The following is a 27255-nucleotide window of genomic DNA, read 5'->3' on the forward strand; positions in this document are numbered from 1 at the left end:
GGCCGCTCCATGACTGACTGACACGGAGCGGGCCGCGGGGTGGGCCGCTCGGGCCTCCAACGCGCAACCGTCTCCACCAATGGGCGAGGCGCCTCGGCGCTCTGCTGGCGATGCCTGGCGTGCGCGCCGCCCCGCCCCGCCGCGCCGCCGGCGTCGGGCGGAAGGAGCGCGGGGGCCGCGCCCACGTGCTGGGGCGCCCGGGAGCTCGCACCGCCGCCGCCGCCGTCCTCCGGCCCCGCCCGCGGTCCCCGAGCGTGTGGCCGCCAGCTGAGCTCCTTCAGCCGGACACCGCCTTGCGTCGCGCCTGCCGGCCCTGTCCGGGGCGGGTCTGAGGGGAGCCCCTTACCTGAGGACGGCGTCCAGGTGAGCCCCTTGCCGGGGCCGGCCCTGAGGTGAACACACCCCAGCGCCCCGCAGCCCGGGCCGGCCCTGAGGCGAGCACTCCCCCAGCGCCGCGCTGCCCGGGCCGGCTCTGTGCCGCGCCCGCGGTCCCTCTCCGGGGTCGGTCTGGGAGGGAGCCCCTTCACCGAGGAGGACCCTCCCCCTGATGCCGCCGTGGGCCCTCGAGCGGACGGCAGGCGCTGGGGAGAGCCTCCTGGGCTCGCCGCTGGTCCGGCTTCTCCCGTCGCTCCTCCCAGCTCTCCGCGGATTCTTGTTACTTGGTTTCCTTCTGCTCCGCGGGATGCCCCGTGTGGCCGCGCGTGAGCGCCCTTTGCGTGAGTACTAGCGCGGTTTTGCGTTGGGCGCTGGGCTTACTACGTCCGGGCACGGAGACCTCTGCGCGGCCCCGAGCGCGGAACGTGGGCAGCCTCCGGGACGGTGTCAGCGGCGTCTTTGTAACCAATTCTGCGAACACTTTTAAAGTACTTTGTAGCTGGTACGGGGGTTTCCTGACACACTGATGGAGAAGTAAGTTGTTGGACGCGCTCGTCTTGGACGTTTTGACAGAATGGGAAAACTGACAGCACTCGCGTGTTCCTCTGCTCTGTGATAGAGTGAAGGAGGCCCAGCTGAATGTTCGCGCCCTGCACGCGGTGCTTGCTCGTTCCCTGCAGGATTACCTGTTGAGGGTAAGTAAGTTCCGAAGGCCGGTCTGTAGGATTTCAGGCTCCATAGATTGAAGAAATGGAAGGGATCCAGCCCTTGGCATATCCTTTTGGTTTCATAGTATGTTAGAATCATGGGACTCCGGTTTTTTGTTTTGTTTTGGTTTGTTTGTTTGCTTTGTCGTCCTATTTTGTTTTTATATATAATATTTTTATTTCAGTATTTTGAAAAATTTTCACTTTTGAGGAGCTGAGTCCTTTTATATAATGAAAATGACTTAATGTGATACATTTCCCTTTTTTATTATGACTTAGGAAACTCAAAGCTATGTTTACTTCAGGTTTGTAGAATTACAGCTGGTTGGTATGCTTGCCTTTCTTTGCTCACGATTTTATTGTGCTCTTATTTTTACAGTTTCAATTATGTAACAGTATTTTGTAGAGTCTTTTTGGAAGCAGTGCATGTCCTTAAGCTCATATGTAAATGAATAATGTTGTAGTGGGAAGTTACTGTTGCAGCTGAAACAATAGTATTTCTTTTGGGACTGGTTTTATACTTTATTTCTTTTTTACTTGGTGAAATATTACTGTTTCCAAATACTGCTTATTTTTCTCTCTCAACTAATTTTTTATAACACTGGTTATTTATTTGAGAGAGAGCACGTGCAAAAGAGAGAGAGAGCAGGAGCAGCGGGTTGGGGTGGAGAGGGAGAAGCAGGCTCCCGGCAGAACAGGGAGCCAGATGCCAGGCTCCATCCCAGGACTCTCAGATCATGACCTAAGCCCAGGGCAGCTGCTTAACCGACTGATACACCCAGGTGTCCCTCTCTTTCAACCAGTTAATGGATCTTTTCTTAATGCATAGTATATTTAAGATGATTTGTGCAGAACCTTTCAGTCTAAAACCATGTGTGACTCTCCTTTCACAAATAATTTGAGTGCTTTGGGTTTTGCCCAGTTGTATTTCTTCACAATCACCTCTTGAGGACTTTTGCCCTGTTGTATTCCTACACAGTCACCTCATAGCAGGAATACTCCTACATATGTCTATATAATATTTCTGCCCACTTTTGTTTGAATTTCCCCCAGAAAAATTCATGGGCTAAAGCATTTAAGATTTTTTTGATTTAAATTCCATTTAATCAACATATATTGTATTATTTGTTTCAGAGGTAGAATTTAGTGACTCATCAGTTTGATTCAACACCCAGTGCTCATTATTTCAAGTGCTCTCCTTAACACCTATCACTCAGTTACTCCATTCCTTCCATCCTCCTCCCCTTCGGCGACTGTTTGTTTCCTGTAGTTAAGAGTCTTTCATGGTTTGCTTCCGTCTCTGTGTCTGTCTTTATTTTTCTTTCCCTTCCCTTGTGTTCATCTGTATTCTTTCTTAAATTCCATATGTGAGTGAAATCATATGTCTTATTTCTCTTATTTCTCTGTCTTATTTCACTTAGCATAATATTCTCTATTTCCATTCAGGTCTTTGCAGATGGCAAGCTCTAGTTCTTTTTGATGGCTGAGTAATATTCCATTTTAATTTATATACCACATCTTCTTTATCCATTCATCTGTCTATGGATATCTGGGCTCTTTCCATAGTTTGGCTATTGTGGACTTTGCTGCTATAAACATTGGGGTGCAAGTGCCCCTTTGAATCACTATGTTTGTACCTTTGGATAAATACCTGGTACTACAATTGCTGGGTAGCTCTATTTTTAACTTTTTGAGGAACGTCCATACCCTCTTTTAGAAGTTTGCATTCCCACCAACAGTGTAAAGGGGTTCCTTCCTGTGCATCCTTCCTGTGCATCCTTGACAACATCTTTTGTTTCCTGAGTTGTTAATTTTAGCCATTCTGACCAGTGCAAAGTATTATCTCATTGTGGTTTTGATTTGTATTTTTGTGATCATGGGCTACAGCATTTTAGTATATGTACTGCTGAAGCGAGCATGGCTACGGCATCTTATATATAGATTTATACCCAAATGTTTTGTTGAGGTATTTTAATTCACTAATTTTTTTTTTTTTTCTAAGGAATATATGTTACGTGTGTAATAGTGTATGGGATGTTCATTTTTGGTGCCTATTGAGTTTGACCTTAATATATTTTTTCCACTTTAAATTGTAGATAAAGTGTAGTGATGGCTGCTGTTTACTCTGGCATTTCCTTTAAGCTTAAAAGCAAGACAACTTCTTGGGAAGATAAACTAAAACTAGCTCACTTTGCCTGGATTTCCCACCAGTGCATTCTCCCAAATAAAGAGCAAGTAAGTGTAACGCGAAATTTACATTTTTACAACCGAAAAGAACGATCACTTATACGAATTGTATATCGACATTTAGTTAAAATTTAAAAAGATTCAAGAAAAAGTTGGGGAAGGAAACATGGTTGCAGGTTAAAAGTAATGTCAGGGAAAAAAATGCATGAGTTAAATATTTCATTGACAGAGTTTTCTATTACAAAGTGTCAGCATTTCTTTTATATTTGGAAACATTTCTTATATTTTGAATCAAGTGTATGCATCAGTGAACAAGTTGGGAATTGAGTTACAGAAATTAGAATCTGAGTCTGGGTAGCTCCATTTGTTGATAAATCCAAGCTGCTGCTCCATAAGCAAGTGCTTGTTGGTGCTTAGTTAAACGTCTTTGAATTTGGTAAATTGACAGGAGGGGTAAGTAGAGAAACTTCAGTATTTGTAGAAAGCCATTCTAGAAATAGATTAGGAACCAAGAAAGGCTTTTCTCTTTGTTAACATTTTTCAAGCTTATTTGGCAAAAAAAAACAAAAATAAAAACCCCAAAAAACGTAACTGTAAAACAATAGAAACCCCAGGGTGTTGAGCTTATGATATTGTATTAACACACACCCATATGCTGGTATTCAAAAAGACCACGCAAAGTGTGTCCCAGGTGGATGACATCTTTTAAGATGATGATGAGGTGCAGTATGTAGAGCAGAGCACTCTTACATCCAGTGGTCTCTAAACCTGGCTGCACCTGAGAATCGTCTTGGCAGCTTGGTAGTCACTAGGGAAGGGCTAACCAAGGTGAGATGGAAGGGGAAGTGGTGGTGGCAGTTTGATTAAGGTCTCACCCAGTCTCATGCTCAGAACTTTTTTCCCCTTTTAGCACCTGACACTTTCATACTGTTATTGACAGTGCTGGTGGCTTGAGCTGAGGCCTCACCACCTTTTCTTGTGTTTACGAATAAGGGAATGTATCACAGCAATAGAAACTATATATGACCAACCCTCCTTTTCATAAAGCACTTGTGCATTATTTTGCAGAAGACAGTCTCTGTCTCCTGAGGAAGTAAATGTACCTAGAGGGTACATGTAACTTGGGAAACCAGGACACAAGCTCTGTCTTTTGGCTCTGCATTTTTACTTTTGTGCATTATTCATTTTGTGGCCATTCTGAGCAATTGTTGTGCTTCCTACTTTTGAAAATGAGTATAACTTCAGAAAAGTTAGAAGAAACAAGAGTTTCATTTGAAACATTTAAATGGCCCTGCGTGAATACAAAATTACTTTTTCTTGCTTCATATTGATTCTATAATAATAAACATTTTAAGATACTGAGATGTTTATATAATGTTACCAAAGGTAAGTTTTAAAGGACAGCTTTTCCCCTGGCAATTAGATATGGCCACACATGGAATGTACAGCATCTTTATTGGCAAAGAAATTAATTTATTTTTAGAGTATTATTTCTTCCAAATTCAGGTACTACTTGATTGGGCAAGACAGTCATTAATCGCATTTTATAAGAAAAAACTTGAACTGAAGGAAGACATTGTTGAAAGGCTTTGGATCTATGTAGATAACATTCTACACAGCAAAAAACTGCAGGATCTCCTCAAGAATGGGAAGACAATTAACCTTCAGATTTCCCTAGTCAAGGTAATTATCTGTTTGTCCTGTTGTCCTGTATGTGTGGAGTGCATCTCTGTTGATTTTCTGTTATTTATTGAAGTTGCAGGAAGTATCAAGGTAGAAGAAGAGTAAGAAATAATACTGCGATTATAATGATGACTGACATTTATTGAAAGCATATGGTATGCAGTGTGAAGCATTTTCTATTGTTTAATGTTCAAGGAAAGCCTAGAACTATTTCATAGAGTGGTTGTTGATTACCTTTTAATTGGAAAATGTTGCCAGCAAATAATACTACTTTGTGCTCCCTACCGCTCCCTGCCCTCCTTTGTCATTGGCCTGAAGGAAGATCAAAGGCCAAAATCTGACTAGGAATTTCCTCAACGGTTTTTGAGTCAAAGCAATTTTGAAGTCTCAGATTAGAATTATGAACTTCATTGTCAAAACTGAGTGTTTTGAAATACCGTGAGAGTAGTTGGTGACAGTAGAAAGTACTAATAATGAGCGCTTAGTGTGTGCCAGGCACAAAGGGGTTCAGTAACTTGTTTAGAGTCACACAGCTGGTAAGTGGCAGAACTGGCATTTGAACATAGATCTGCCTGGTTGCAAAGCTTGTGCTCTTAACCCTCATTCTGCCTCGCCCACAGGAGTGTGTAGGCCGAAAGAAAAAATTTGTAAAGGTTGATAATAAGAAAATTAAATAGTTGAGCTGCCTGATGGTTCACAGACATTAGTGATTTTTAAAATCGTGTTCTAAATTATACGTTACTTTTTAAAATAATAGACTGGCCACCAAAGTGGGTTATTCTGATTTATCCTTTGGGAGTATGGAAAGAAAATCTTACGTTTCTAAATGTCATATTTTAATTTAGATACATTTTTTACTTCCATGAGATAATTTGTACTGTAGTGTATGCGTATGATTTATGAATAAATTATTCTTATTGGATACAAACATGAAAAAATTTGGTAGATGAGTTTGTATAATCAGAAATATTGATGGTCACTGTAGTAGTACATTGGCATTTAAGTATTTGGTATTTTCATTTCATTTTTTCCAGAGCCAGCAGTTACTTGAATAGAGATCAGTGCACCTGTGTCTTTGGGCTACTGATAATTTAGCCCCCAGGATACATTTGGTTTTCAGATACTGTAAGGCAGGGAGCAAGCCACTTAGCCTATGAGTGAATTTTGGAATCTGCCTAGGCCTCACAATTTCTGGCGCTTTTGAATTTCAGAATTTTAGAAGCAGAAGACTGTAGGTTTGCTGTATAGTATGTAGTGACTGCCAACATTGGCTTTCCTCTGTCAAGAGTACCTTTTGCTTTGGTTTTTTAAAATAGAAAAACAGTGTAATCGAGTATAAAAATGTATTTTGGGCCACAGGATCATAGCCCAGGCCTACTGTCCATCCACCTGTAGCATCTAAGCTGAATTGCAGGTTTAGGATCTAAACAAAAGTAATCTTTGGAGTTTAAGTTTTATAAAAACCAGGAGCTGTTTAAATAGGGACAGTGGAATTACAAAGGCACTAATCCCTTTTCAGAATTCATGTTGGTAGGAGATGGATGTATGAAGGACTTAAAACAGGTACTCTGCTTTTGCTCGGTGCATTAAGCAGATGTCAAGTTCATTTAGATGTAATAACCTGGGGATTTCTTTCTCATCAAGATAAGTGCAAAGAGTGAGTTCATTGATTCTCTTGTATTTTTCTTGTATATGTGTGGAGTCAGTAATGAGGTGGTTTTTTTTTTTTTTATCTTAACACTCAGATCATAAATGAGAGAATAACTGAATTCTCTCTTTCGGAATCCCGAAGAAGTATATGTGCTGTGCTGAGCTGCTGCCAGGGCATCCTCTCAACGCCCACCCTTGCTGTCATCTACACGGCTAGACAGGAGCTGATAGTGGCGTTGCTGAGCCAGCTATGCTGGCTGGCCTGTAGGCAGCCGGAAGGAGCCGTGGTGGCCCAGTTATTCGAGGTCATTCACTTGGCGCTTGGCCACTACCTCTTGATCCAGCAACAGCAAGTCAACCCAAGACGTGCCTTTGGGGAGGTCACTGGGCACTTGCTTCAGCCCTGCCTGGTCCTTAGGCACTTACTCTCAGGGGGCACGTGGACACAGACTGGCCCGGGCCAGTTGCGGCAGGCGCTGAGCCGGGATGTAAGGAGTCAGATAGAGGCCATGCTTCGAGGTGGAGCTTTTCAGCCCGAGTTGCTCTCGTCCTACAAAGAGGAACTTTTAGACCAGCAGCAAGGTGATAGGAAGATAGGTGCCATGAAGAATCTTCTAGCTCCTCTGGACACTGTGATTGCCAGGCTGGTAGATGCTGGCTACTGTGAACCGTCCCTTCATGCTGCTGTTATAGCCAACTCAGTGGCCTTGCTGTATAAGCTCTTTTTCGAGTCTTACTTCAAGGAGGGGAACCAGCTTCTCTGCTTCCAGGTACTCCCCAGGCTGTTTGGCTGCTTGAGGATTTCACGCCTGCAGGAGGAGCAGCTGAAAGGCCTGGCTGCATCAGATTGGACCACAGAACTCCTGGTTCTAGAACAGCTGCTCAGCTCAGTGGCCAACAACAATATCTACAACATTGCTGCTGATAGGATCCGGCATGGAGAGGCTCAGTTCCACTTCTACTGCCGTGTGGCTGAGCTGCTGATAAACCACTCCCAAGCATCTGTGCCAGCCTGGTTCCGCTGCCTCAAGGCTTTGATGTCTCTGAATCATTTGATTTTGGAGCCAGACCTGGATGACCTTTTGGCTTCAGCTTGGATCGATGCAGAAGTGACAGACGTTCGAACCAAAAAAGCACAGGAGGCACTTCTTCACACTGTCTTCCAGACGTATGTCAAACTCCGACAAGTGCCGCGGTTGTTTGAAGAGATTTTGGGAGTGATCTGTCGTCCAGCTGCTGAGGCACTGAGGCAGCCTGTGCTGACCTCAGGCCCCTCCAGGGTGCTCTGCGAGTGCCTTTTGGACTTGCCTCCAAGTCAGATCTTGGACACTTGGTCCCTCATGTTGGAGAAGTTCCAGTCTTCGGTCTTACCGTATTTGCGGGGTGATGCTGACATGGCCTTGAAGTCGTTGTCCCTGAGCTCTCTGCTGCACTGTGTCATGTTCAACATGCGGAGTCTGGACAGCAGCACCCCTCTGCCCGTCATCAGACGGATGCAGTGCACAATGGAGAGGATGCTCCGAGAGCTTGTGAGGCCCCTGTTGGACCTTCTGGATCCCCAAGGCCCAGAGCTTGAGCTCTGGCTACAGAAGGTCAGTGACTCTGCGCTCCTGCTCTCTTACACCTGGGCCCAGGTTGATGCCATGCTCAGTATAAACTGCGGCCAGTATCACTCTGTGTCTGGGGCTCTTACAGATGTTGCTGTAGAGATCTCACACCTGCCCTTGTTGCTCCCTGGTGTTGAAACGTGCCATTGGAAGAAGATAGAAAAGTTTACAGCTCAGTTTGACTCTCTTGGCAGGTACTGCTTAGCACAGCTCTACCTGCAGAAAATGAAAAGGACTTTAATGCAAACCAGTTTCCAGTCTGAAGAAGCCCTCCACAGTTTGAAGTGTGATGCTGCCTACATTCTTGGTTCTGGCAGAGAAAGCTTGAATCGAGGGACAGCAGCTTCCTGGGATGGCCAGGTTGGGACAGTGAGTGCACTCACGTACCCTGTAGCTCACTGGCACTTGGTTGTGTCGAATCTCACAATTCTGATATCCTATCTTAGTCCAGATGATGTGAGATCTCTGGCCAGTGTGCTGCTGAGAACTTTACCAGTGAGCAAAGCCCAGGAAGGCTCAGCAGAGGAAGAGCCAAGCCTCACGCTTGAAAAAATATCCAGCGCTGTCCTCCATAGCCCTCTCTTTCCAGAAATGCAGTCCCTTTATTCTGCTTTCTTAATGTGCCTAACTGAAGGATGTACTAGCATCTTGCGTTCTGGTGCCCAGAGTGACCCAAGTCTTCTTAGTGAACAACTGCCCTGGCTTTTTGAAAAGGACCACCTAGTGGTGGCTCTTTGGGAAAACAAATTTGCAAAAGTTGGACCTGAAGGTGTAGAACCAAAAGGAGAAATTGCACAAAACTTACTGTCCTTGGTGAAGAGTGACTTCCCCATTCAGCTGGAGGGAGAACAGTTAGAGAGCATCCTGGGACTTTTGGAAGTTATTTCTGCTCTGCAACTGGATAGTCTCTTGACTCCCTATCACGTGCATTATTTTCTTCTGTTACTGTCCTTGACCATCACCAAGCTGGGGAGCTCTTGCTCCTCTTCAGTGACCCTCAAATTTTTGATGACTTGCTATCGGCTTCTCGGTTCCCTGCAGAGAGGGAAAAGTGCTCGCTCAGTGCTCAAGATTATGTATGTTAGTGATATATTTGAGATCACATTGACCTCATTGTTCAAAGCCAGTGGTAGATTTTTTGTTAACGTGGATGACCCCTCTTGGTTGGAATTCCTCCAAGTGGTAGGGGCATTTTTAGAACAGCTAATGCAGATGCTCACCCAGACGAAGCTCAGCTTGGTGCTCAATTTCAGGAAAATCGTTGCATTCCTCCACGAACTATGCCCTGAAGCAATTACAGGCAAACGGATGAAAAATCAGAATCCTTGGGGCCAGCACCTCCTTCTGGTGTCTTTAACCAAGTTGTGCCAAGTCCTGGGGCCTTTTGTCAGAGAGCGGAAGCAGCAGCGTGAGGCCCCAGAAGCGCTGTGCGAGCTGCTGCAGAAGGCCATTCTCCACACGGGAGCCATGCTGCAGCAGTGCTGGGCACAGGGGGCCCGGGGCCAGCGCCTTCCCTCTGTCTTCATCGCGTCGGTCAGCACGCTCTTGGAGGCGAATGTGGGCCAGCACTCCAGGCACAGGACAGAGATTTCCACAATGACAGATGAGGTGCCGCTGTCCCTTACTGCCTTCTACCAGAGTGTTTGCTCTCAGCTGCTCTCAGAGTTGCCAGCTCTTGCAGGAGATAGACAGTGTTTCCAGGCGGCCATGCGGTTTTTAACTCTGTTCTTTTTGGCCCCAGAACTACATCCCAAGAAAGATTCTGTTTTTACCTCCATGTTTCATTCTGTGAGAAAAGTTCTTACAGGTAAGGTATTTTCTCTTGAGCTAATTCTGTGCTGTAGAGCTTTTGGTAAAAGCTAGTAAGCCACCAACAAAGTGAGTGCCCCCCATCCCTCACACCCTTTTGGAACAGGTGTTCATTTTAGAAGGTGCAGGCCAGTGAGCAGGAGACACCCCCACCCACCTACCCAATCCCCCAGTCCACTCTGAGGAGCTCATTTCTAGTATCTGCATTCTTTGCATGGATCAGCAGTGACCCTCACAGTCCTGCTTTGTACACAGATAGTAACCTTCTAGGTGTACTGTTTGTCACTGGTTTTTCATTTATTTTGGAGATTGTTCTAGGTTATAGTTTTGAAATCTATTACTCTTTTTTAGCTTTTATCTGTCTTGGCTCTGGATAGTCAACATGTATGATTTCATCCTTCTTAGTAGGGTTTTTTGTATTTGATTTTCAGTGCCATCTTCAATGACTTAAAGATCTAAAACTGGCGAACTTGAAAAATGCAACTGACTTTATTTACAGGGAATGTCCTAAAATTCCTTGAAGGCCAGACTCCTACTCCTAGGACTTAGGGTGGTGCCGGGCGGTCATCAGGCTATGGATGCTAATAGGGCAGAAACTCAGCTGTCTTCTTGGTCTTTTAGCCTGATGTCATCCTTCTGGGCCAGCCAATCAGGACTGCAAACCTAGCCCACGTCTTTGTGCAGAAGCGTTCAGTATCTGCTCTCCCTTATCTCAAAGGCCAGTGGGCCAGACTTGCCTCTGTTTTAAGATAGCACTGTTTCAAGTTGGTGTAGGTTTGTTTTTGTTTTGGTTGTTCCTGAGGGGTTGAGCTTTGTTAGGACAGTCCTTAGAGGTGAGGCTGGGGAGTCCCTAGTTCTCAGAACGAATGACAGGCGGGAGGGAGACGCAGATGGGGCTGCAGGTGTGCTCAGATACAAGAGTGGAAAATAGGGCCTTGTAGAAAGCAAAGCTGCCCGGGCTGCCGGGACCAGCGCCAGAGCTGGAGTGTTAAGGCCAGAATAACACTCCTGTTGTCTCCCTCTCAATAGCCTTTCTATCCCTGCCTTGATTGTGGATTGACTGAAAAGGCTTTGGTGTCACATGTTCTATCTTATTCTGTCAGCCACTCTTTTAGGGAATGGTGTTCACCTTAGTGGAGGCTAGAATTTAGTCTTTTAGTAACACTTTCACAGTGTCCTAAATGAGTAATCTAAGAAATGGCAGCTGATGGTCTGAAGCTCTCTCTTCCCTTTTGTTAGAATACTGTGTCTTTCTTTTTCCCCTCCAGTCCTCGTGACTTGAGGTGGCCTCTAGGTCCTAACTCTGTGTTTGTGGACTTCAGATGCTTCTAGCCCCAGGGCCTGAGTTGTGGCGGTGAGGGGGTGCTGCCTGGCTGCCCCTCAGACCACTGCTCAGGTGTTGCTATTGGGTCCAGGCCTCATGCCCTTGAGCTGCTGGACTTTGTCTAGAAAAGACCAGAGTGAGAGGTCCAGAAGAAATGCCTACTGGGGAGGGCCTAAAGCTTTGAGTGGGGAGAGGGAGAGTTATGGTGGCTATGAATAACCTCTGAGTGTGGCTCTCTGGTGTCCTCAGGGGTGTTTCAGGTAGGTTGCCGCGCATAAAAGTAAACATTTGTAAGGAATGCTTTCTGATGGTAGAATAGAATAGACAACTTCAATTCGATCACAAAAAAATGATTATTTTTACAAATGTTTCATATATATGTGGAACCACGTCCCACTCTGGAGTTGAGTGCAGTGTTGATTTTGATCTATCTAATCAAGTAAACAGACATTCGCACAAATCAGAAATTGCAGAACAGTGAAATGCTGTCAAGTACACCAGAAGTAGGGGACTGTGGGTGAGAGTTTGTGTAGGCAAAGCAGTAGTTGGCAGTGGCCTTCAAGGGACAGGCAGGGTAGGGGGAGACAGTGGGGAGCGCTAATGTTGAGCCTCCAAGCCGCGGACAGTGCGGTGCTCCTTCCTTTGTTTGCTAACCACGGGAGTTAGTGCTGTTATGCTCATTTCACTGATGAGAGCTCATGAGTCCAGGATCTTAAAGCTTATAGGACACTTCCAGGCTGAGGTCTTTCTCTCTCAAATCCTGTTGTTCCTTCCACCCCCCAGTGCTGACGTAGTGAGCAAAGACTGGGACATGGGGAGATACTCTGGCAATGTGGAACAGTCTGTGGGCTGAAATGTGCAGGGAAGGTAAGCTGGTAGCAGATGGTAGAATGGCCCAGGAGGAGCCATTAGCAGGCTTTCCCGCATCGAGTGGGGAACATCTGGATGCCTGCGGCAGACAGACCCTGAAAGTTTGGAGCTTTTTTAAGGTCTTCAATGCTCCCGTCTCTTTCAACATACCATGCCACACCTGTGTCCCTACTGATTTTACCAAAGAATATGGGCATACCCCATTTTATTGCACTTTTCTTTTTTGAGCTTCACAGATACTCCATTTTTTAGTTTGAAGGCTTGGGGCAGACTTGCTCAAGCAAGTCTGTTGCACCATTTTTCCAGGAACATTTTGGTAAATATTGCAGTATCAAACTTTTTCATTATTACATTTGTTACGATGATTTGTGATCAGTGATTAAGACTCACAGCTAGATGGTAGTTAGCAAGAAAGTATTTTTAAGTTAAGGTACATGCATTGTTTTTTTGGATGTGATGCTGTCATACACTCAATAGACCATAGTATAGTGTAAATAAAACTTATCTGCACTGGGTAACCCAAAAATTCATTTGATTCATTTGATTGCAACATTTGCGTCATTGGGATGGTCTGGAACTGACCCTGTCCTGTCGGGAAGGTACATCTGTACAAGGAAAGTAGAAGAAAGTATAGAGAAAGTAGCAATCATCTGTGTCCCATAGTCCAGCGTGCAGCACTGCGGACCATTGTCGTCATCCTCTCAGGCTTGCCCCTTCCCTGTGCTCTGTGTGTGCTCTCTGCACAGGTCAGCTGTGTGCAAGAGAACACTATCGCTCTGTGGCATGGGCCCCGACTTCTTTGCTTGCTCCACGAGTATTTCCATGCCTCTCAGATCATGACTTTTAAGGGCTGGGGCCCCATTTATCATGTGGTTATTCTAGTATATTTGACCTGCCCCCTTTTTATCTTATCTTTGCAATTTTGGGTTCTTTTCCACACAGATCCTGTAGTTCCAGTTGAGGTAATTCAGGATATTGAACCTGATTTGGGAGCCTTACTCACCCAGATGTTAGAAGTTGGGACCACAGAGGACTTTAGGATGATGATGCGGTGTATTCTACAAGGATTGGACATCAGTAACATGTGGAAAGCCGATCTGCAGGTGTGTACTCCTCCCTGGTACGGCAGGCACATAAATGATAGCTCAAATGGGAAAACTTACTTGAGATGTGATGTCACCCCTAAAATTAAACACACAAGATCAAACCCCAAGGGGGGTTTATGAAGGTAGTCCTGGCATGTGAAGAGGCTTGGGGCTTTAGTGTAAGGGGCCCTTATTCTTTAAAGAGGAACTTTTTCACACCTAAACTGTGAGTGTTTATTATATAAAGTACTAAGTGTTGCATACTTATAATTATCAATATATAAAAAGAGATGGACTCTGTTTGTCCTATGTGTAAGATATCTCTCATCATACTTTTTAAAAATTTTACTTGACTTGGTCACATCGCCCTGATCCTGTTTGAGAATCAGTCCAATTAGCAAGCTGCCCTGCGGTCCTTTGCACCTTAGTATGCTTGGTAGTTGGTAATAAAGCCCTGTATTTGCATCTGTCATTGCGTATTTTGGAGAGCCTCTCTACGGAGCTTACATGCTTGAGTTTGGTCTGCTAAGCAGCCCTGTGTGCTGGACTGGTCAGACGTCCCTGCTTGCACAGGAGGAAGAATGTTACAGAGCTAATTATCTTGGAACCAGCAATGCAGGCCACGTCTTCTGGTTCTGAGCTTTCTCTGCCCCATGAGTGGCTTCTTGACTTGAGGGTATAATCAGCATTCAGGCTTGGGTTTTGATTGGGATGGGAGGAGAGCTAGAGAGGGTAATTGAGGCCACAGAGGGACAGCAGGGAGAACTCACATCTCCTGTATGTGAGCAAGAAGCCCGGGCTGGACCAGAGCTACTGCTCTGCACCAGCCCCCTACTCATTGCCCACGGTACTTGCCCTTCTCTCTGGAAGTTTTCATTGTGTGCATTTGCAGCATGGTTGGGACCCAGCTTTGAGAAGCCCTCACTGTGGATTTCTATTTAAACCAGTCAGTCAGAAGGTATGGAAGAGGCGAGGCTGGATCCTGAGTGTTCAGAGCTGAGAAGATTTGGATGGGGGATGTTGCTATGGAGATGAGGAGGGTGTTTATGAACAGCAGGGCAGAGTTTGTGTGGGTGTGAGAGGTAGACAGCAAGGAAGGCACCGCTATGCAGGCCCTATGTGGGTATACAGGTCCTACAGGTAGGCAGGAAAGTGAGCCCCCAGCTCAGCAGAGAGGGCTGAGCTGCCTGGGGTTGGGGGAGGGAGTGTAGGTAGGGGAATGGCTAGTCAGGGAGGGAGAGATGGGAAAGAAGCTGAGAGCAGAGGGCTGAGGCCAGAATTTCATGGGCTGTGGGGCTGCAGGGTTAGGGGCGGAAGGGCTGGCATTGGGCTGAAATTGATGGTGTCAGGTGCCAGCATAGGGTTAGATGTTTAATGACACAGGTACTCAGTAAAGTGAGTTCCCTTCCCACATAGTTTCTTCTCATGGTTTAAAACCCTCACCTGCAATCATAGCACCTCATCTAGTTGTTTTACTTTGTCCATGTTTTCCCCTGGTTTCTCCTGTACCCACAAGCATATGGTTTTCTTTTATAGGTAAGTTATAGCTTGCTGCCTCTTTCCACACTGCCTTGACAAGATGGGATCTCTGTAATTAGGTTGCTGTGTCCGTTTGTGGCCTTCTTTTCTTCCACTATCCTGGCACATTTGCATGCTTGGTTTAGTGAGATGCTGCTGAAAAGGCCTCCCATGGCCACAGTTCTGCTCATCTTACGCATTTATTTCCTGGCTGCCTGGTGATGGAGGGGACCTCTCCCTCAGTCTTGAGCCCAAACCAGGGCTTGTCTGTGACCTGACACCACAGTTCTAATGGGTTCTGTTCCTCTTTTCAGCACCAGTGACTGGGTTTTTTTCCCAAGATGGACTTCTTAAGAGAGAGCTGGCTATTTCTGCTAAGTTTTTGTCCCTTTTCTCCTAGACCGTTCTGTCAGCTGTTACACTGACCAAGTTGCTTCTGAAATGCACACTCGGTGGAGAGAAGGCGAGTCTGTTCTGGTGTGCGTGCCCCCAGATAATCATGGCTCTCACTGTGAGTACCCCTGGGCTGTGCCTTGCATCTCAGTTCATCTTATCACCCCATCCCTCTACAGACAAGAGGCCGCATTTTGGCTTCTGCCATCTCTGGTTTTATGCAGAGTAGTTTTCTGGGCACTGCGGCCTGAAGACGGTGGCTGGCAAGATGCTGTCCTGTCAGTGTGTGTACCGTGTGTGTGCTTTTGTGTCTGCAGACACTGGTGTCAGCTCCAGATGTGGCGGAGCGGTGGTGTAAAGGGGTGTCAGGCCCCGGGAAGCGTGAGGCCGGCCGTAACAGGCGTGCAGTGATAAGATGGGCTCCCTTGGAAGCCTGTTGAAAGTAGATGAGAAGGAATTCTGGCACTTTTTTTGGTCCCCACAAAATGCTGTAGTTAGTTTAGTGCATTTGTTCATTTGTAGGGGGTTTGTGCACATTCAAAATCTATGATACAGTGAGAAAGGAATGGTTTTATAGAGCGGGACAGTAATGTTGCAGATAGATTATTGTTATAATCCCACCCGATTGTTAGGTTTTGGCACTTGGTGGATATACATGGCAGCCGCATGACTTTGTTTCACTTGCACTAAAACTTTGTTTTGATGGGGACTGTCTCAAGTGTTTCTGCCGTCCGGAGTCTCTAGTCAGTATTCTTGCACTTGGGTTCAAAAGATCACTATCTATTTTAAGATCATTATTAGCCGTAATTCTCTTGTGCTACCTGAGAGAATTGCCCTTGATTAGCATCTTCCCAGGGCAGAAGGATCTGAAGAGTAGACATAATGTTCCCTCCTATTCTGTTTTGTTGCTTTGTTGTTTACCTGGGAATCCTGCATTAGTGGATGAATCTCATCCTTCCCAGGTGTGTGTAGCAGGTGTCAGGAGGAAGAGTGCAGGGAATGGGGGAGGGAGGGAGCGAGCGGGACTCATGTGATGTGCAATCAGTGTTGGTGGTATGCATAGTAGGGCTGTGTTAATAGAAACACTAGGTAGAAACCACACAGATAAATCTAAAAGTAGATCTAACAGCATGAAGTCCGCACAGTTGGAGACCCCAGACCTCGGGAGTGGTGTGCAATGCCCCAGCAGGCCACACCAGAGCTGCTGTTTACAGCTGTAGCCTGAGGATGTGGGTCACAGGTGACCCAGGTTAGATGGATAGAACTTTGAGCTAGCCCTCATTTTGAGCTTGTTCTCTTCATTCTCTAGAATAGTAATTGAACATCTTAATTAGAGCTGATTTTTTTTTAAGATTTTATTTATTTATTTGACAGAGAGAGATCACAAGTAGGCAGAGAGGCAGGCAGAGAGAGAGAGGAGGAAGCAGGCTCCCTGCTGAGCAGAGAGCCCGATGTGGGACTCGATCCCAGGACCCTGAGATCATGACCTGAGCCAAAGGCAGTGGCTTAATCCACTGAGCCACCCAGGTGCCCCAGAGCTGATTTTTTTTTAAAGGTTTTGTTTATTTATTTGACGGAGAGGTAGCGAGCACAAGTAGGGGGAGCAGCAGGCAGAGGGAGAGGGAGAAGCAGGCTCCCTGCTGAGCAAGCAGCCCAGTGCAGGGCTCTATCCCAGGATCCTGGGATCATGACCTGAGCCGAAGGCACAGCTTAATGACTGAGCCACCCCGGCACCTATAGAGCTGATTTTTAAGAAATGTAATAAATGAACTTCAATGTTATTTACAACTAATGGTATTTTTGGGAAAATACTGTTATGTATATCTGATATCTGATGAAGTCTTCCTGTTCTGAGAAGTTGGATGGGTCAACTCTTGTAAGAAGTTATTTCTCTTCATGGTTGATGAGTCCAACAAAAAGCATGGTAGAATGGCCAGGTCCACAGTAGGTTGCCTTCAGAGATTGAACGCTGGCCTCCTTGTCTCTTCAAAGTGTCTTCTGACCGCATCCAGACCTTTTGGACATTCTTACCTCCGTCACTTCAGTTCTTACTTTGTCTACTTCAGTTTTTATATTCTTTCTTTAGAGAATCACCTTCATTTTCTTTCCTTTATTCCTTCTTTTCCTGTAGCTGCTAAACCGAGAGGCTTGTCAGGAGCAGCCTGTGCCCCTGGCGGTGGTGGGACCTGTTTTGGATGTCCTGGCCGCACTGCTGCGACAGGGGGAGGAGACCATCCGTAACCCGCACCACGTCAGCCTGGCCTTCAGCATCCTGCTGACGGTCCCTTTGGACCACCTGAAGCCCTCTGAATATGGGAGCATCTTCCTGCGGGTGCACAATGTGCTCTTCGCCATCCTTCAGTGTCATCCGAAGGTGAGAGGGAGGAGCAGGGTAGTGTCAGCCTGCAGGACAGTGGCAGCAGAGCTTTACTATTAGAGGATAAGAAAAGCAGTGATTTGCTAAGCAAACGTTTTGGTTCCAGTGATTTCCAGGGTCACAGTGGTTTCTCTAGCACAAAAATGTTTGATCCTTACATCAGCGTGTTTGAGTGAGTTTTATCTTTGTCAGGTCTGACACTTAGACGGTGTTTGTATACTAGCTATTTAAGGATGCTTATTGCAAGTAGTTCTGTTTTTGCAGACCACACATTCAGATCTCACTGACTTGCTTAGATGTCTTCGTGGGTTTATAACTCAGATGCGTGTAGGGAGTGAGGCTTCCTGAGTTCCAGTTTTATAGTATGCTGCCTTTGAAATTAAACTGAGTGGGAATAATTGTCCTACAGAAAAGATTCTAGTTCAGCCACCATCTGTTGAACGTTTGCTACGTGTCTCATTTTACCCCTACAGTAAGTCTGTAAAGTAGATAGTCGTCCCTCTTATTGATAAAGAACCTGCGGCTCAGAGCTGTTGTGTGAGATTTCACCATTGTCACCCAGTTGGCTCGAAATCTTAGCTTCAGGGCTGTTGATTCTTTGGTCTGGGTTCTTTCCATTGCACCACTGCTGTGCATGTGACGCATAGGAAGTCATAAATAAGATACATACACGTATACACAGGCACATTCATATATTTTTAAGTGTTTTAATGTTCTCAGGTTAGTAACCTGACCACAGCGCCATTTTTAAAAAATTTTTGTCTGGTAAACTAAGCACTCATGACATTGGGCCTTACTGCAGGGCCTTTGACCCTGCCTAATCTTGTGAGCATCTTTGTTTTCAGTCTCTGCTGATTGTTAAATTTTTATGTGGCCATACCATATAAATGCAAACAGCTGATGAAAGTAATGTTAGAAAACTGTGGGAGTCTCCTGCAGAACAATTGGCAAATGATCATTTAGCAGAATTAGACCATTTGATGAAAGGAGAAAATCGACAGGAATAATGACATGGTATTGCAATGGAGAATAATGTGACTGATAACCACCTGCTACTCAACTGCCTGTAGGTTAGAGTTGGGGGGATGGGGCCCCTGTGTAGTGCATGATCACACTGTTGGCCCTGTGCATAGTTGAGTTGATAGAATCACCAGGCTGCAATCTGCTTCAGTAAACCTAAAGGAGGTAGCATGAGGTCAGCTCAGCCGACATACCCAGCAGAACGATCAGCTGGTGCCATATTAAGCCAGGGTGTGAACTCAAGTAGTCTGGCTCTGGATCGGTGTGCCTTTAATCAATATGATAGCAGAGGCTTACGAGGGGTCCTTGGGAAATTTGATGAAACTCTGGAACACTTTCGTAAAAATGAGTTTTTTCAAAGCATGCTGTGGATGTTGGTAATTTGATGTAAAGAAGAGGATGTTATGCTATCCAGAATTCTGTTGGATAAATTATACCAAATGAAAAAATCTCAACTCTTGATTTAGTTTTTATTCATTCTAAGAATTCTGAGAAAAGAGCAGGACTGGCCAGTAGAACTTTAAAGCACTGCTGATGTGTTTTATGTCTGTGTTGTCCGCACAGTAATCACAGGCCACTCATGTCTTGAAATGTGGTCCAGGAGCTGTAGGACTAGGAACTGAATGTTAATTGATTTAAGTTTAAGTAACCTCATGTAGCTCATGGCTGCTTTATTGGGTAGTGTGTTGTTTTGATCATGATCTACAAGACCAGTGCTCTAACCCCTGAGCTATAGGGCCTTGATCATGACCTAAAAGGTGGTTGCATATAAAAGAAGCATATTTTAAAATTTTCATGTCATTCTTTAAAGTCCTAGCCAGAACTTTTCATCACTAAAAAATGAGAAGTTTGGGTCCTTCTTTTAAATGGGTTTGTTTTATGTAACCTCTTTCTAATGCCCTTAAATATGTTTCTAATGCACTTAAATATGTTGTTATTGTTGCTTCTGTTAACTTATTTCTACCCATTTCTAGAATGCACTAACAATTTATTTAGAGTAACAGATTAAGCAAATTCTAAGCTGAGATCACTCCATTAGATGCCTAAAGTTAGAAGCTCTTTCCCAAACCATTAAAACAAATATTAAAGAGTCCAATAAGATGAGTGAGTTATTTCCCTAGAAAGTTCAGGCAAAAAGAAGTTGCCATGCTGTTTTGAACATCCTGCTAGATACGGTTAGGAAGGAAATAAACATGCGCTCCTTTGAAGTGGAGACAAACTGTAAGAGACTCTTGATCATGGGAAACAAACTGAGGATTGCTGAAGGGCAGAGGGTGAAGCCGTGGGGTAACTGGGGGCTGGACATTAAGGAGCCCATGTGATGTAATGAGCACTGGGGATTATATGATTGATGAATCACAGGTATTACCTTGGAAACAAGTAAGACATTATATGTTCATTAAGTTTAAATAGAAAATGTTTAAAAAAACAATGTAGAACTTGAAATAAACAATTATATGTTTTTATATTCTTTTGCCTGTTACTATTACAGGTAATGCTGAAAGCCATTCCTTCTTTCTTGAACTGTTTTAATAGATTGGTGTATTCGGTCATGCACGAAGGGAGGCAGAAAGACAAAGGTAATTCAAAGTAACAGTATCAGATACGTGATTTCAAATGTGTTTGTCTTGTGATGTCTCCAGCCTCATATGTTAAAGAAAATAAAACCACCCAGTTGAGTCTAAGTAAGAAATGTTCAGATCATTAAATGAATACCTAATAATTTTCTAAAAATTTCAAGCTGTGTTTCCTTTTTTTTTTTTTGCTATGTCCAAAACAATGACCATGCTTATGATCTCCTAATTGAAATAGTTCTTTTCCTGGTGGGAACAAAAGTACCTACATTTAGGAAATGTTTATTCTCATGTAGAGGGGACAGAAAGTGGCTACAATTCCGTTCTTGCCCTAAATGAGTTCCTAGTTTGAGGGGGAAGTTGAATAAGAACGGGCAGCTACAGAGCTATTTCATTTTATAGAAGGGGTGACGTCTGGCAAGTCATCATTCAGCCATATCTTGGCAAGGTTGTGTTTGTTTACCAGTGAAATGAACTGCCATATGGTGATAGCATAAATTATGTGTACAGTTTGTTTTCAGCCTTGAAGGTTGTTGATCCTTGCTGAATTTCTAATTTGGGGGAGAGTCTCATTATTTAAAAATTTGCATATTGATTGAGGTGGTCTATATTGCGCTACTTCAAATTTGCATGGTGTGGTACCTGACAGAATGCTCTGGGACCAACAAGGAGGGCTTTATGACTCAACTTGGAGGGCGTCTGGGCAGACCGTGTGGCAGCAGTTCTGGACTAACAAACATAGGAGTGGTGCTGAGCCCCCCCCCCGCCCCACCCCAGGGGAACCACTTTGATGGGTTCAGACTTGTGATTGATGCTACTGAAACCAAGTAACTATTGAGAAAAGAGAAAAGGTATAGTTAACATTGGACTGTAATTCCCAAATTATTGTGCCTGGTTTTGAGATCAGTCAGTGGCACATTAAGGTCTTTCGCTTTCTCCCAGGCCTCTGCAGAGTGATATAATGTTGGTGTCAGTGTACAGTTGTGACTATGTTTAGGAGCAGGGTAGGAACACAGGTTCCATCTCCCAAGCTAGCCTTGGTCAGTTGGTGGTGGCTGGCTGTAGCGTGGTATTGAGGCCCCTCAGGTTGTCGCCCTGTCTGAACTCAGCAAGAAGAATCCCTATTTTACTAGCGATGTCTGCCTGGACAGGAGATGGGAAGTGGCAGGGTAGGGAAGGCCCCGATCTAGCCCTTACTGAGCAGTAGGGGAGCAGAGCCCTTGTCACACACTGACACAGGTGTGTCCCACGACACAGTGTGTCCTTTGTTGTGTGTTCTGAGGGAGTGTCGGGGTGTGTTTCATGAGTGTGACTCTGCTGTGTCCATGTTGGTGCAGCTCAGTTATCTCTGGTTAGCCAAGACCTGCTTCTCTGACATGTTCAGAACTTAACTGAGCAGAGTTTTAACTATTTACTCTTTTCTTGTTGGTATCCAGTGTACTCTTCATAAGCACCCATGAACTGTCATAACTGCCAGGCAGTACCTGAACTGCACATGTGCGCTGAGCACTCTGACAAGAGGGAAGAAATGGAACATGGTATATATTCCAGTGCTTTGTTAAAGTACTTGGCTATTGAAATGCCCTGTGAATGTTCAAGATTTTCATCATTTCATAAAATGTTATTGTATCTGGAAAAATGCGTATATGTAACGTGTTTGTACATTCAGGGTTTTAAGAAAAAACATTGTGCATTTTAAAACTGAAGCTTATTGAATCATAAAGTATGTGTAACAAACCACATCTGTTAATACAGTGTGAATGAGTTTTGATAGGTAAATTCATGCAGGAAGCCATCTCCACAATCAAAAAACAAAACATTCACATCATCCCCAAAAGAGTCCTCTTGTAGCCTTTTCCCATTCTGGCCACAGCCCCAGCCAACCACTGATCTGCTTTTTGTCACTGTAGATTTGTTTGCAGTTTCTGGAATTTTACAAAAATGGGTGTATTTCTATGCTGAATGAAAGCTGGGGAAGGTACTCTGGCCTGTACTGGGGTTCCCCAACAACTCTGCTGTGACGGCCTAGGGGAATGGGGGTGTGACCAGGGCCTCAGGGCCATTCTAGGCCATTGGAATCCTTTAGAGGAGTTTTTAAAGAAGGCCTTGAGTGGTCTGAGCACTTTAAGGTGGACAGAACTAGGAAATAGGAAGTAAAGCTGGGAAAACAGGAAGATTATTTGGTATTGGTAGCTGAGTCTTCTATCTCTCTGTCTACATGATCTCTGAAACATAAGGAGGGAAAGGCATAATTAGGTCTTCTTATCTTTAAAGTTATATGTCACCAAAAACCATGTTTTTTAAAGATAGTTTTCCAATTTAAACCTTTCTTACAGACCTCCACCTTTAAAAAAAATACAATAGCAATCAGATTTCATCTTAAAATTTTCGATTCTTCTAGACTCCTAAAAAAACCACAGGTACTTGAGTATTTTAAGTGTTTTCTCTTTTGTAATATAGATAAATATTTGGACCTAGTATCACTCCCTCATTCTGTCTGTGAAATAAGCTGATTAAGGAGCCTAGAAAAAAGGGAAGACTTGAATAATTTTCAGCTATAGTAAATGCATAAAGCTAGAAGGGTTAAACTGATGGGTTTTGGACTAATGAGTTTGGCAAACCTTTGCTCCTTTAGGAAGCACAGATGATCTGTCAGTGGTCCTCGAGTGTGCCCGCCTGGTGGAAAGGATGTACAGCCACATTGCAGCTCGGGCTGAAGAGTTCACGGTGTTTTCGCCCTTTATGGTGGCCCAGTACGTCACAGAGGTGCAGAAGGTAAACGGAGCTCCTTCCCTTTCACCAAGTGCTTTCATTTGTAGTCCTTCTACAAGGGCTTCTCAGCCCTTGTAGCAGGGCTTCTCAGCCATAGTGGCAAGCGTTGTCTTGGTCTTGATGGTCCCAAGCCTGCGTCATAGCAGGCTGTCCTGCTCATCTGCAGGATTCTGCAACAGCCCTGAAGGGTTACCGGAAGCACTGAGTGGGGCAATATTCAAAGGGCTGGTGGTGCCTAGAAGGTGCTCTGTGACTGCTAGCTGTCCCCATTCCTGCTGCAGCACAAACGGGGCCTGTTTTGGTCAGTTTCTTGAGTAATGAGCAAGCTGAAATGCTTCCCACATTGAAGAACAGGAGTTCTGCTACGACCAGGCTTAATGGTGATGAGGAAGAAGGGTCTTGGGACTCCCAACAGCAGGAGTTCCTGGGTTAATCCTCTCGCAGTGCATCATGTGTGTGAGTCCGCTGCTCTCACACACTCAAAGGAGATGACGTGGTAGAGATACCGGCAGATTCCTTCAGTTTCATTAAGTGAAAGAACCTTTGTCCTATTTAATCTGACTTTTTGTTTTGTTTTGTTTTAAAGATTTATTTATTTATTTGACAAAGATCACAAGTAGGCAGAGAGGCAGGCAGAGAGAGAGAAAGGGGGAAGCAGGCTCCCTACTGAGCAGAGAGCCAGATGTGGGGCTCTATTCCAGGACCTTGGGATTATGACCTGAGCCGAAGGCAGAGGCTTTAACCCACTGAGCCACCCAGGCGCTCAATCAATATTTCTGAGTACATTGTACCCAGAATTGTCCAAGGTATAATGATTATGATCATAAGACCCTGTGTGACCTGTGAAGGCTTCCTATCTTCCTTGGTTTAAATTGAATGTCAGAGGCTTGAAGTACGGTGTGTTTCTGTGTGTATCTACTTTTGCAGGCGTAGATACATACATCTGCCTTGTTTATATTGCTCTCCATAGAATAGCCCCCCTTTGTAAATCTTTTAAGAATAATGTTAGAACCCTGGTAAACTTGTTACACTAAGAGATTTCTCAAGGGAGATTGGGCTGAATGAGCTTTCTCAGAAAATCTGGTGTTGCATCTGTTTTCATTCTGACCCTGTTTCAGGATGAATCTATAAATCTATTAAATAATTTTCGAACACGCTGGCCCCACTCATCTCAGCCAGTGGGGATGCCTGTTATGTGGGTGGGCACTTGGCTGTGTTTGAGATGAGGCTGGGGTAGGGAGGTGGAGGGGCGCTGTAGGACGCAGCCCACCCCATGGGTGTGCACGGGGTCCTCACCAGGCACGGTGTGCAGAGGAGTGGGGGCAACATGTGAGACCTCTTCAAGTCGGCCTTTGAATGAATGTTGGGCTTTGTGTTTGGTTTTCTTGGAATTTCTTAGCATTTTTATAGAATCTTGATATTTCACAGGCACTCAAGTCATTGATATGTAAGCCTTTGCTGAAAGAAAAGCTGGCATTATTTTGTGTTTCAGTAAAAAATAAAATGAGAGATAGTAATATCATTTAACTAAGGGCCAAGAAGGGAGGGGATAATTTGAACCCTTAAATCACTAATTATTATTCTGAGATTTATTTTATGAAAAGTCTGGTTTCCTGGCTTCATTATTCATGTCTAATTTATGCTTCTCAGTTATTTTTTAAAAATTTTTAATCTTGAAAGCCAAAGGCCTTGGGAATTATCTAAGGCTGTAGCATCCCAGAATTTGTTGGCAAGAGTCTGTGTTTTATCTTTCATTTGTTTTTTAACTCAGTAATGAAGGAAATATTCCATATGTATTAGAGGCTTCTACTGAGAATGTTTCCAGACCAGAAAGACATTTATAAGTTTAATTAAATGCTAGATGGGGAGCACAGCTAAATGAATCTCCTTTGCATTCCTCTGGTAGTCCTGTGGAATGGGTATCGGTGAAGGTCTGGTGGTGACCTGGTGAGACTGTGTTAGGAAGGACACGCAGTGACTCCTTGAGACCTTGGACCCTCTGTGCAGTAATGTGTCATAGTGGGGATGTGCCAGAGGAAATGACGGTCACTGGTCTCTTTTATCCATAGATCAGACTTAGATCTGTCTATGTTGACAGCCTAGAGTAAATGGTTTGTACTGCCTATCCTGCATAAGGTCCCTTTAGCCACCTAGAGATATTTCCATTCAGAGGTCAGTGATCTTAGTGTCATAGAAACTGAGTTTTTTCCACTTGTTTTATAAATAAGTGGGCTGAAACACAAAGAGGCACAGTGGTTGTGTAGACCAGACGCGGCTGGCCTTCCAGTGACCCAGCAGGGCTGTGTGCTTGGCGCTGTCCTTTGGCCAAGAAGCCCCCGGGTGAGGGGGTGGTGGAGTGCGTGGGCCCTGGCCTCCGACTGGCGGGCTCAGCTCTCGTTCTGTCGCTGGGACAGTTCGTTCACCTCTGCTTCTGGAGGTGGAATTGCCTGTTTAGTGAGTGCTGATGAGAGGAATAGGTGGGTGGTCCACTATAGGGTCCTCACCCAGCTGGTAAGATTCAGGACTTCTTTTATTTTTCCTTCCTTCTAATGCTTTCCACTGAAACCACGGACAGTTCCACCGTCTGTTCTCGAGTGTTCTTATCCTCTATAAACTGTAAAACTTAAGATGATTGTCAGAAGTTTTTTGAGCTGTCATGTGAAAATGACAGCAACTTTGAAAAACACCATCGTAACGGCAGAAACAAACCGTCCTCTCAGCGGTTGCTTTGGCGAATCCGACTTCTCTGAGTGACTACCATATATCCTCCCCAGAAGCTGTGTGCTTTCGGAGGGGCTCTCACGCTTTTAGGCCATTAAGATGGTAATAAAGAACCTGCCAAATCCCAGGCCTGCCTGACCAGACTGTCCAGTTGCTCTTTGGTTTCAGTTCCTACAGTGTCCGGAGCTTCAGTGCGAGGTTCGGCTGCAGCCTCAGTGGTCGTGGCAGATGCGAGTAGAGCCTGCTCCGCCGGCCTTTTCATCTAGACAGTGTGAACCTCTGATCTGAAAGCGTGTGCGCAGCAGCCAGTGCAGCCACATTGGAGCCAGACTGCCCACTCTTGCTGTGCCCCAGATTTTTGTTAACCCAGAAGTTCAGGAAAGAAAGGCATCTCGAGGCTCAAGAAGCAGTTCAGCCATTCGGGGGAAGTAAGAAATTCAGGTCCCATTGAGCTGTTGTTGATAGGAATGATAGGAATAAAAAAATGTATTAAGTGTCATCGTAAGTCACATATGATTTCTTTGGCTATGATGTGACCTAATTACTAATATAGCCTGTCAGTGATCAGTTTGCACAGTTTTGGAGCCCGCCCGGCCACCTGCCTTGCCGGGGGTGGGGGTGGGGGTGGGTGTAAGTCACATAGTGAGCATTGCTGTCATTGTCCCACGTTAGTGCAACTTCCCGGGCGACTGGTCATGGTGAAGAACTTGGCACAATGTCCAAGTGGCTCTCATACAATTTGTAAGTTTAATGATTGGTTTTTAAATGTCCCAGGTAGGCATCATTCACCGAATAGCAAAGCTATCCCTGTGATTTTGTGAGGTTTTATTCCAGCCTTTTGTCACTCAAGTTGGCTTTTATTTCCCTAAAATACAAATTTTGAAGATAGGAATATTTATTTCTGTGCAAAGCGATAGTTTAAAAGGGATGTTCTTCTCAAGTCGAGGGGCAAACTTCAGACTCCTTGTCAGGTCTTCCGAGGGCCTGGTCTGTGTTTGCTCTCACAGACGGTGTGTCCTCCTTTCACAGGTCACCTTGTATCCTGCGGTGAAGGGCCTTCTGCAGGAGGGCATTTACCTCATCCTGGACCTCTGCATTGAGCCGGATGTCCAGTTCCTGCGGGTCTCCCTGCAGCCGGGGGTGAGAGACATCTTTAAGGAGCTGCACAATGATTATGTGAAATATCACAAGGCAAAACACGAAGGAGAGAGAAGATACACGGCCTGAGGCTGTCTTCTGGAAGCACTGCTGGCCTTACTGCGGAGTAGCTCTGGCTCTCCGGTCTGAAAGAGCTGGGGAAGGGGAACCGGAGGTGTTCTAATTTGTGACGTTGGGATATGCGGAATGCACTCTGGGCTTTATGTCGTATATACTGTCTTTGATAGCTATATTTTTCACGATGAATATTTTTTAACATATTTTTTTAAGCCGTTTGTATTACAAATAGAATCCTGATAATTGACCCCAGAATAAGGTGAATTGAATAAAAAGATTTCTGAATGTCTCTCGTGGCTGTTCCAAATGGAATTCTTGTCTCTCTCATCCAGTGGTTTGGTATCTCTTCTCCCACGGGAAACTACGTC

At 44.9% G+C, this 27255-nt stretch overlaps 1 protein-coding gene across 6 annotated transcripts; it reads left to right on the forward strand.

Annotated features, from left to right (window-relative positions):
• The first annotated feature begins 212 nt into the window (after positions 1 to 212).
• Positions 213 to 27176, forward strand: URB2 (URB2 ribosome biogenesis homolog). 6 transcript variants are annotated; one of them, XR_006383246.1, is made up of 11 exons: positions 213 to 363; positions 865 to 1070; positions 3179 to 3317; positions 4776 to 4952; positions 6698 to 10016; positions 13155 to 13315; positions 15216 to 15326; positions 17340 to 17582; positions 20098 to 20185; positions 21616 to 21717; positions 22815 to 22899. XR_006383246.1 is itself a non-coding variant. In XM_044239297.1 (11 exons), the coding sequence occupies exons 3-11, from the start codon at positions 3192 to 3194 to the stop codon at positions 26897 to 26899; spliced, it is 4563 nt and encodes a 1520-aa protein (XP_044095232.1). In that variant the 5' UTR covers positions 213 to 363; positions 865 to 1070; positions 3179 to 3191; the 3' UTR covers positions 26900 to 27176. The 6 variants fall into 6 exon arrangements, 4 of the variants coding, with proteins under 4 accessions (XP_044095232.1, XP_044095235.1, XP_044095234.1 ...); XR_006383247.1 differs by having other exon boundaries at positions 20142 to 20185; XM_044239297.1 differs by lacking the exon at positions 21616 to 21717 and adding an exon at positions 26702 to 27176 and having other exon boundaries at positions 22815 to 22954.
• The last annotated feature ends 79 nt before the right edge of the window (positions 27177 to 27255 follow it).

This window comes from Neovison vison, chromosome 2, assembly GCF_020171115.1.
Source record: "Neovison vison isolate M4711 chromosome 2, ASM_NN_V1, whole genome shotgun sequence".
NCBI lineage: Eukaryota > Metazoa > Chordata > Mammalia > Carnivora > Mustelidae > Neogale > Neogale vison.